Source organism: Hemitrygon akajei, chromosome 10, assembly GCF_048418815.1.
Source record: "Hemitrygon akajei chromosome 10, sHemAka1.3, whole genome shotgun sequence".
In the NCBI taxonomy this organism is placed as follows: domain Eukaryota; kingdom Metazoa; phylum Chordata; class Chondrichthyes; order Myliobatiformes; family Dasyatidae; genus Hemitrygon; species Hemitrygon akajei.
Genome location: NC_133133.1, coordinates 126,989,015 through 127,000,017, shown reverse-complemented (window position 1 = coordinate 127,000,017; position 11,003 = coordinate 126,989,015). Strand labels below are relative to the sequence as shown.

The 11,003-nt window shown below is 36.6% G+C and overlaps 1 protein-coding gene across 2 annotated transcripts in view; it reads left to right on the top strand.

The window, feature by feature from the left end:
• The first annotated feature begins 227 nt into the window (after positions 1 to 227).
• LOC140734662 (aldo-keto reductase family 1 member D1-like) overlaps positions 228 to 11,003 on the top strand; it is a 43,773-nt gene continuing 32,997 nt past the window's right edge. The window contains exon 1 of one of the 2 annotated variants that reach the window (XM_073058920.1): positions 228 to 485. In XM_073058920.1, the coding sequence (XP_072915021.1) occupies positions 369 to 485 (117 nt within the window). In that variant the 5' untranslated portion in view covers positions 228 to 368. The remainder of the gene's footprint in view (positions 486 to 11,003) is intronic. The other variant, XM_073058919.1, reaches the window with a different exon arrangement.

Below are 11,003 nucleotides of genomic sequence, written 5' to 3'. Positions count from 1 at the left end.
CAACAAAAACTGAGTCAAGCGTTCAAGAAGGCAGTTTTAACTTGTAAAGTTTAGTGTGCCATCAGGAGCTTGAAAAAACACGTCTATACTGCACTCATCTCACTAGCCCCCAATGACGCACTAGTTTTAACCATTTGAGTATCAAAGGATGTGGCGAGAAGGCAGGTGTATAGGGTTGAGTGGCCCTCAATGATAATAGTTTTTCCTTTGCAAATGATGGTAATTGTAAAGCGGAAAGGCCAATTAAATTAAAATATACAAATCTGTGACGGTACCGAATGAGTTAACAGTTGCATGTTTGAACAGTACTCGTCACTGTTAATTCCATAGTTGTTGTTGAAAGTCCAGAGCAGCCCCCAGTTGTAGAAATGTCATCAGCAAAGTTCACGGGCTTGAACTTTGAATCACAGAATCACCGAATACCTTTAAATGATGGACACAGCATTCCCCTCATTGGACTGGGAACATACTCCAATCCCAAAACAGTAAGTACATCTTTACTTTCTGAACGTCTTCCCACCCTATATCCTCGCCGGTTTCGGGTAAAAACGATAGGCGTCGACACTATGCGCTTTTAAAAATATTTCTATTTACATTGAAACGGAGATTTTGGCGAAATCTCCTCCTGTTGTGCTTGCGCAGGACACATCTGCCGAAAACAAGCGACATGTTTGGTGTCGAATCTCACCGTGAAAGTGCGCGTTTGTGTAAATTACAGACTAGAAAAACCTAAAACGACGGATCGCTCTTGGCTTTCGCGCAAGAGAACTTAAAACTATAAAAAAACAAATACTGGAGCGTACAGCGGCAACCGACAGGGAGTTCACAGACAGATTGACCCGGCTGACGACGAACATTAAAAAACTGACTCTGTTGCATTAATAAAGCACCTTGTTAAATGTATAAAACATGTCTGCATCAGTGTTATCTTGTATTTCCATACAATGTTACATTAGGCATCTATTGTCAGAGAAGTACTTGCATAAATAGGTAAACCACCTTCATACCAGCAAGGACAGAAAACAGGGCAAAGTGAGTATACTTATTTATTCGGTAAGTTATGGGTCAAAGTATTTGGTGAGTACATTTCTAACTCTTCTGGCTTCAGTCTCGTTGCCGTCTGTTCTGAAATTGATAGGTCGCGTTCAAGAAAACAATGAAATGGCGCGCTGCCGTCTGACAGCATCCGGCCAATCCAGCGTTTTCAAAAATACCCACCCTGGACAGCGTTTCTGAGGCTATGTCCACTGTTATGAGTGATGAACAGATCTGGTGGACAATGGGGTGCAGAGTTACCCATCTCCCCTCCCTGAGAACCACCAACTATTACTGTTGCTATGCTGACCATGAGAAAGAGAGATGGAAAACATGTAAGAACATCTACTACAGATAAGAGAGGGGAGAGAGACTTGTTGATTTACTGTATTATGACTTCTGCAAGGGTTATTTATCTTCTACCATTTTGCCCATTAACATTCCTCAGTGGACTGCAGGAGTGGGCTGGTTTGATGGTCACAGTCATTCAGGAGTGATGGATAGCTGAGACCCCGTTAGTAGGGATAAAAGACAGGTCTGGAAAGACACCCTCCAGACACACCAGTGGACACTGACTGAGTGTTGGGAACCCACAGAAAGGTGGGGGCTTCGGAGACCGAACCAGGAGATCGGTCAGTAAAGCTCACAGTGTTAAAGCAGGGCCGGTGGGGACTTGTGTGTGTGTCCACTCATGCCAGAGTGACGAGTCCACCACAGAAGAACGGTCTGGCTGAAGACCAGAGGGGTCATAACTGAATGACCTCAACGATACGACTGATTAAGAAAGCCACAAAAAGGTTTGCCTGCCGCAACAGTTGCTGTTACATCTCGCTCGCTCTCTCTCTCTCTCTCTCTCCCCGATTACAACACAACAACCATAACTACCTCAGCACGCATGAACTGAACTGAACTTTATACTTTTCTATGACAATTCATTTACCCCTAGACATCAATAGAACTTGTTTATTATTGCTTATTATTATTCCCACACTTTTAGGTTTATTAGTGCTAACCTGTGTTATATGTATATTTGCATTATTGGTATTGTTTTGCTTATTTTACTAATAAACACTTTTGAAAATAGTACCACCAGACTCCAACGGATACTTCTGTCTTTGCTGGTCAGACACCCAGTTACGGGGTACGTAACACTACACTACACCGGATAAATCCATAACCAAAGCTTTTTCTCTTAGTTTTTACCCTTTGTCCACACTAAAACGGTGTTTTCATCCCCGAAACCAGAGCTTTTCAGAAACGCTCTCCAAAGCTGTGTGGACACCTATCGTTTTTATGTGAAATCGGCGTTTTCAAAATTATCCGGTCTAGTGTGGACATAGCCTTGGACCCAGGTATTCAAGAGACTCTTTAATTTTATGTGACATGGAGAGCCATCCCTCCCGAGAACAGTGACTCTGCCTTTGGATACAGAAAGTTGCTTTACAGAACTTATAGGACGTGCAAGCAGAATGGTTGCACATTTTAACAAGAATTATTAATAATCATTAGTGATAAGACAAGAATTTTTCCCCAGGCTGAGTAATGTACTAACAGTTAAGAACACTCAAGTCACAGAGTCTTGTGATTTACATGGTCTTGTGACTGACACCAGTGGGCTAAAGGGGACTACCTGATCTCTGCTGATCTGTGCATTGAGCAGTGCAGACATGCAATTCTACAGTCGCGTGAAGGTATGAACCCCTAGTCTGGCAGAATTCCTCCACAGTCAGTCAAGCCCCCAAAGTTCAGTTGGAGTTCCAATGAATAAACTCTTGTTTTGGTCTCAACATGGGAGTTTTTTGTTCCTCTACATCTGGGTCCAATCATTTGCCAGCATAGGCCATGATGCCTACTAATACAACCAAACTCCTTCAATCAGATAAAACTGTTTTCATCTTCATGTATTTTAAATGCTATTGATATGTTTTAGATGATGACAGCAGAGGGCAGAATTGGCCTGTCCTGGCGTTGCAGGATTGTGTGTGGATGGGTGGGAAGGAGGAACGGCATTTGTTTAGTGGGAAAAAATTCACCCCGCTCTTAACTAGGAATTGCCATTGCTGGCCTCCAACCCTGAAAAGAATATTCTTTGAGAATAATGAAGATAAACATGACATTACTTCCTCCTGCAACAGACATAGGTTCACAGAGATAGACAGCATGGAAACAGGCCTTCAGTGTAAAAAAAAAGCTCCCTTTTAAAATTATCCCCTCTCACCTCAAATCTATGCCCTCTTCTTTTAGACTCTCCTGGCCAAAAGACTGTGAATACTCATCTACATCTCACATGATTTTATAAATCTCTAAAAGCTCATCCATCAGTCTCCTAAGCTCCAGAGAAAATAGTCCCAGCCGATCCAGACTTTCCTTATAACTCGTGTCTTTCAGTCCCAGTCACATCCTTGTGAATCATTTCTGCACCATTTTCAGCTTAATGCCATTCTTTCTAGAGTTGGACGATCCAAAACTGCACACAATACTCCGTGTGGTCTATAGTTGTAACATGACATCCCAACTCTTGTGTTCCCTGCACAAACGAGAAAATCTGCAGAAGCTGGAAATCCAAGCAACACACACAAAATGCCAGAAGAACTCAGCAGGCCAGGCAGCATCTATGGGAAAGAGTACAGTCGATGTTTTGGGCCGAAACCCTTCATCAGGACTGAAGAAATAGAGATGAGGAGTCAGAGTTAGAAGGTGCAGGGAGGAGAGGAAGAAACACAAGGTGATAGGTGAAATTGGGAGGGGGAGGGGTAAAGTAAGGAGCTGGAAAGTTGATTGGTGAAAGAGATACAGGGCTGGAGAGGGAGGAATCTAATAGGAGAGGATAGAAGACCATGGAAGAAAGAAAAGGCTAGAGGAGCACCAGAGGGAGGCAAGGAAATGAGGTGTGGGAGACCGACTGTCTGTCGATGGAGTAGTGTAATTTTGTGCTACTCTTAGTTTTCTTTCTCTCCCCCTAGTTTGCATGGATGGGAATTACAATGGACATTTACAAAATAGAGAAGATAACAGCATTTGTTAATCATAAGCTGGAACAATTTGATTCATACTTAGGAAAAATGGTTTAACTACATAATGCCTCATAGGCCTGATTTTATTCTCACAAATCAATGAATATGTTGTTTAAAAAAAAATCACTCCCTACTCTCCCTATTTGTACATAGTTTTTTTTCCTTTTGCTTGTTTTTTCATTCCACTCTTTTCTATAAGTGTATACCTCAGATAAATACTACATGGAGATTTGTGACATATATGATTATATGATATATATGAACAATGTCTTAAAAACATCTTATGGAAATGTTTGTTTGATGATGAACTTCAATAAAAAAATAAATTACAAAAAAAAATTACTTGCTGATTCTTGAAGGGGAGTAATATGTCTATGTCTACGAGGAGTGGGAAGAATCTGTCTGAACCTAGTGACAGAGGTAATGGAAAAGGAAAGATCTGATGAAATGCCATCATGGGCTGAAGATTTCGTTCAGACACTGAATTTAATTCAAGATCAGAATGGGTCAATTAAAGACCAACTGGAAAAGAATAATAATGAAATGAAGTCATTTCTGGGAAAACTTAAAGACGTGGAAACTCAAGTTATTACACATGAAGAGGAGCTGAAGTTAACTAAGCAAAGATTGTCTGAAACTACAACCCATTTGGAAAGATATCAAAATAAGACTATAGACCCAGAAACTAGGTCTCGTCGAAAGAACATACAAATTATTGGATTGCAAGAAGGAGCTGAAGATGGAGATTTAACAGTTTACTTTGGTAAGCTTTTCCATACTCTATTTCCTACTATTTTATCACAGCCACCTGCTATAGAAAGAGCACATAGAGCGTTTACTTCGAAATTTAAGGAGACTCAAGTAGACCAAGATCCATTGTGGTTCATTTTCATCACTTTAAAGTTAAAGATCAAATAATGCGACAGGCAAGAAAACAGAGAGTTTTTAGATTCAAGGAGTCTGAGCTCTTTTTATGAAGACTATCCAAAAGAAGTTATGGAACAAAGGTCAAGATTTGCTTTGGTAATGAAACAAGTATATGATAAGAAATTGTTTCCTTCTTTGTGATACCCTACAAGAATTAAAGTTTTTCCTCCTAATTCTCCTCCTTGCACATTCTTTGATCCAAAAGTCACTCTGGACTTTGTTCAGACTATACCTGCCGCTGCTACTGATGCCACGACCAAATGAACTATCTGAAGAGTTGTTTGATTATCTGTATATTATTCACATTTTGAAAAGAAGATATATGAAGGTTATTTGGATTTCATTGAAAGATTAATAAAAGAAGATAAGAACACTTGTTCATTCTTGCATATTATTGGATTTTTTTTTTGGAAAAAAGATTTATGGTTCAAGTTTGACTGTTTAAATGGCTATTCAGATATTTGGTTGAGAAAAGAGGATAAAGGGATTTGTTCCTTTCATCTAACATTTGGTTTGATTTTTTTTTGTTGTTTCTTAATTAATTGGTAATTTTCTCCTATTAATAGGATTTCTTTTTATACATATAAATTTGGGAGGGTTTAATTACTTACGATATTATTAATTAATATTTTTTAAAATATTACCTTACTTGACCTTACTGCCATGGGTGGCCCCACCAGGAGGTAAGTGCCAGACGGCTAAACTTCAGACACCATCACTCTTGGGATCTCAGGAACTCACAAACCTTTCTGCCATGACAGGGTGATAATCCATGGTATGGCTGACAACATAATCAAATACTCCTCCAATCCTGAGCATTCTTCCCTCCTTCCCATTGGGCAGAAGATACAAAAGCCTATAGTTATTGGGTGAGGTATGCTGTCGGATTTGACAGAAAGGTACAAAGTGGCAGATTTTAATTACCTTAATGCCTGTGTCGTTCCTTCTTTAACCCCACAGAGCTGACACCACAGTCTTGTACAAGGCATGATTGAAAGCTGATTGCTGATTGATTTTCACAGACTGTCTCCACAATTCTACAAGTGTAATAATATACTATTAACATTTTTTTCTGTTTTATTATAGCGTCTTATAGCCAAATTTGAAGTTTTTTTTTAGAGATTTAAGGTTAAACTTAAGATGGCGCTGGTTTTTCTCTCTAAGAGATTATATTATTTTGGTTCTTTTTTGTTTAATAGATGGAATGTAAATACTTTGCTGAGACTTTACTGTCTTTCTTGCAAGGTCATTTTATTTTTTTGTGCTGGCTGGGGGGAGGGAGAGAGGAGACCGACAGAGTGGTCCTTGGCTTTGTATTCTATCTTAGTTCGCTTGCCTTTTTGTCAGGCTTTTGGGAGGGTGGGTGGGTCTAGAGTCAGGAGTTCTTTCCCACTGGATGGTTCCGGAGCATGCGTGTTTTCTATGTGGTTGTATTCTTCATCATCGCAATTTTAGATCATCCCGTATTGGTATGTGTTCTGCGCATGTATAAAATAAATTAGAATAAAATTATAGTATGGTAAAGGCATGTCTATCTTTATTAAATCCAATACATTTATTCAAGAGGATATTGAATCTGATTCTAATGGTAGATTTATAATTGTTAAAGGAGTGGTTTGTAATAGAAAAGTTGTTTTGGTCAATTTGTATGGTCCTAATTTAGATGAACCTTCTATTTTTTAAAAAGGTATTTGCTTTATTGCCTGATTTAAATGGATATATGTTGAAAATGGGTGGGGATTTTAATTGTTGTTTAAATCCTATGATTGACAAAAGCTCAACTAATCAGCGACTTCCAAATCGTTCCGCGTCACTTACTAATTCCTTTTTGATCGATTTTGGGTTGATTGAATTATGGAGGCATTTGCACCCCGATAACAGAGAATATTCCTTTTTCTCGCATGTCTATAAAAGATATTCGAGGATTGATTGTATTATAATTGATCCCCGCTTTTTGCCTAGTGTTAAAAACTGTGAATATGACGCTATTGCTATATCTGATCATGCGCCTCTGAGTTTGTCCTTTGAATTTGATGATGTCATTCTTGCCCATCCACCATGGCGCATGTCTCAGACTTCACTGCAAAACTCTGATTTTGTCAGTTTTATTGAAAACCAGGTAAAAGAGTTTTTTCTTTTTAATGGTATAGGGGGTACATCCAAATTAATTATATGGGATACATTTAAAGCATTTTTATGTAGTGAGATTATTTCTTATTCAGCTAAACTTAAATACAGACTAAAGTAGAATTAGATAAAATTCCAAAACAAATTAAAGATTTAGATAATATCTATGTGCCTTCCTCTAATGTTGATTTATTTAAACAAAGGATGGAACTTCAATCACAATATAACCTATTATTAACTCATCCAATTGAAGGCTATTTGCTTAAGTTAAAGAGCCAATTTTATATGTTTGGAGATAAAAATAACAAACTGCTTGCATCTCAATTAATAATGGCTGGAACCAAAAGGCAAATTTTGAAAATCCGTAGAAAGGATGGTACCCTGTCTCGGGAATATGAAGAAATTAATAAGATTTTTCAAGATTTTTATACTGAACTTTATAAATCCCAATGTCCAGTAGACTGTTCTGAAATGAATGCTTTTTTACGAAAGATTGCTTTTCCTAAAATTTCTGCTGAGGATCAAAAAACTCTTGATACCCAAATTACTGAATCCAAAATTCATAAAGCTATTTTTTCAATGCAGTCTGGTAAAGCCCCTGGACTTTATGGTTATCCTGTAGAATTTTACAAAAAATTTGGAAAAGTACTTTCTCCATGTATGTTGGAGATGTTCAAAGATTCTTTTGTGAAAGGTGATTTACCTTCTACTTTTTATGAGGCTTCTATTTCTTTAATTCTTAAAAAGGATAAAGATCCTACTGATTGTGCCACATACAGACCTATTTCAGTATTGAATGTTGATGCTAAGATCCTATCAAAGATAATGGCCAATCGGTTGGAGTGTATTTTGGGTAAAATCATTTTTAAAGATCAAACAGGATTTATAAAGGGTCACTTTTTTTTCAAATGTTCAGAGACTATTTAACTTTATATATTCGACCTCTTTGAAAACTCCACAATGCGTTGTATCTTTGGATGCTGAAAAAGTGTTTGATTGAGTCGAATGGAAATATTTATTTAATGCTTTAGAAAAATTTGGTTTTGGTGCTAATTTTAATCATTAGATTAAAATGATATATAAAGCTCCTCTTGCTACTGTTGTCACTAACAACTGTAAGTCTCCTTTTTTTCAGCTATCACAGGGGACAAAACAAGGTTGTCCATTAAGTCCTTTGCTATTTAACTTAATATTAGAACCCCTTGCTACTGCTGTTTGTGAAGCCAAAAATATTCATGGGATTTTTGTGAATGAGACCATGCACAGGATCTCTCTACTCTGACAATTTATTGGTTTATATATCTAAGCCTGATGAATCTTTTCCTGCTTTGCTGAAATTATTTAACAAATTTGGAGATTTTTCAGGATACAAAATAAATTTTAGTAAAAATGAATTGCTTCCTTTAAATGAATCTGTCTCTATATATGATAATATTCCCTTTAAAGCTACGGAATCTTTTAGATATTTAGGTGTTATAATTACTGAAAAAATAAGGGTCTTTATAAAGCCAATTTTGTTCCCTTAGTGGACTTTATAAAGTATTTATTTAGTAGATGGAGTCCACTTAAATTTTCACTTTTTGGTCGTATTCATATAGTTAAAATGATGATTTTACCAAAATTTTTATATTTATTTCAGAATATTCCTGTTTTTTTGACTAAGAAGTTTTTTTTGATTGGGTTGATTCTGTTATTCTATCTTTTATTTGGAATAATAAAAGACCAAGAATTAGTAAGTGTCATTTACAAAAGTTGAAAAAGGATGGAGGTCTTGCTTTGCCTAATCTAAGAATGTATTACTGGGCTGGTAATTTATGATACACGTCCTTTTGGCTATGTTGGGTTGATAGGAATGATCAGCTAATTTGGGTAGACCTGGAACTGAGAGCTGTGAAACAGTTTTATTTAACCTTGTTATTGGGAGTTGCTTTACCTATACAGTTAGCTAAAGTTGCTAATTTAAACTTATATCCTGTGATTAAGCACTCTTTACAAATTTGGCTCCAGTTCCGCAATTCTTTTAATCTTAAAAAATTTAAACGTTGTAGTTTAATCTATCGTAATTACTTCTTTAAACCTTCTTTGAATGATCCAATCTTTTTACTTTGGAAAAATAAAGGTATTAATTCTTTTTTGGATTTATTTAAAGAAGGCAGATTGATGTCTTTTGAACAATTAGTCGATAAATATTCTCTCTCATATTCACACTTTTTACAATACCTTCAAGTTAGACATTTTTTACAAAAATATTTAAGTAATTTTCCTTAAATATTGGAGGCTGACCTGTTAGATACAGTATGAACCATTCGATGAAGGGTTCTATTGGAAGAATTTATAATTTATTATTACAATGGGATAAGCATCCTTTATTTAAGATTAAACAGGATTGGGAAAAGGAACTCAATTTGACTTTTATATGGGAGGATTGGGTGAGGATTCTGAAGCTGGTTAACTCTTCTTCGATCTGTGCTAGTCATTCACTGATTCAATTTAAAATTGTACATCGTTACCATTTGACTAAGGAGAGGCTCTCTAAAATATTTCCCAATGTTGATAGTTATTGTGATAGATGTAAAACTGAGATAGCTACATTGACACATATGTCTGGTCATGTTCTATACTGGAACAGTTCTGGAAGTCAGTCTTTACGACAATTTCTAAAGCACTGAGAATTAACCTACAGCCTAATAAATTGACTGCGACTTTTGGAATAATTCCTCAAAATATCCATGGTATTTATGTGTCTGACCAACATGTTATTGCATTTGTTACATTGATAGCTAGGAGCGTCATTTTGTTGAAGTGGAAGGATATATCAGCTCCTATTTTGTCACAAGTGACGCTGTGTCTTAGTTTGGAGAAAATTAGAAGTTGAACCTTTGAACCTTTATTTGATTTTGAGAAAAGATGGGGCTCATTTGCTCGCTATTATCATTTGAGCTAATTGATAGATCTTCTCCATGATCTAATTGTAAATTTTTTGGATATACTTTTCTTTCTTGCTGGCGGTTTGATGTTTATCTTTAGAAGCTTTTTGTATGACGCATGGCTCCGGGGTTGTACCCCTAATGGGTTTTTCCCCACTTTTTTGCTTAGTAGGGTTTTTTTATTCACAAAATTTTCAAACTTCAAGATAATTTTTTTTCCTTGAGACATTGTAAGAGTTGTTACTTCGATGTATTTGTGTTATTTTTGAATAATATAATAAAAAGATTTGAAAAGGAAATGAGGTGTGCTATGCCCTGACTAACGAAGGCAAACATGCCAAAAGCCGCCTTCATGTACTGCTTGGAGGAATGGGTAGATTCAGATATGGTTACTGGTGTGGAAATCTGATAAGTACCAGTTTACTCTAGTTCCAATCTTCAGATAGAAAAAAGATATCAAATTTTTAACAGGAAGGGTACTGTTAACATTCCTAAGATGAAATCACAAATATCATACAGGGAAGAATGCAGGTTTCTGAAAAGTAGATCACGTTGAAGTAGTCTCATGGAGTTTGAGTAAGCAAAGAGAAAAAAATTGAGATTATAAAACAGATAAACTTTACTGGACTTTTGGATCCCCTTGTTAAAATGTCATAAGAGACATCAAAAATCAGTTGATGTTAAGTGAGAAGTAAAAACAGAAAAATGTTGTAAACACTCAATAACAATTATATGTGGAGAGAAAAGACCATAAAGCATAAAACATAGGGGCAGAATTATGTCATTTGGCCCATTGAGTCTTCTCTGCCATTGCATTATGGCTGATACATTATCAATCAACCCCATTCTCCCGTCTTCCCCCCCCCCCCCATAGCATTTAATGTCATTACTAATCAGAACTCTATCAATTTCTGCTTTAAGTATACCCAATGACTTGGCCTCCACAGCCATCTGTAGCAATGAATTCCACAAA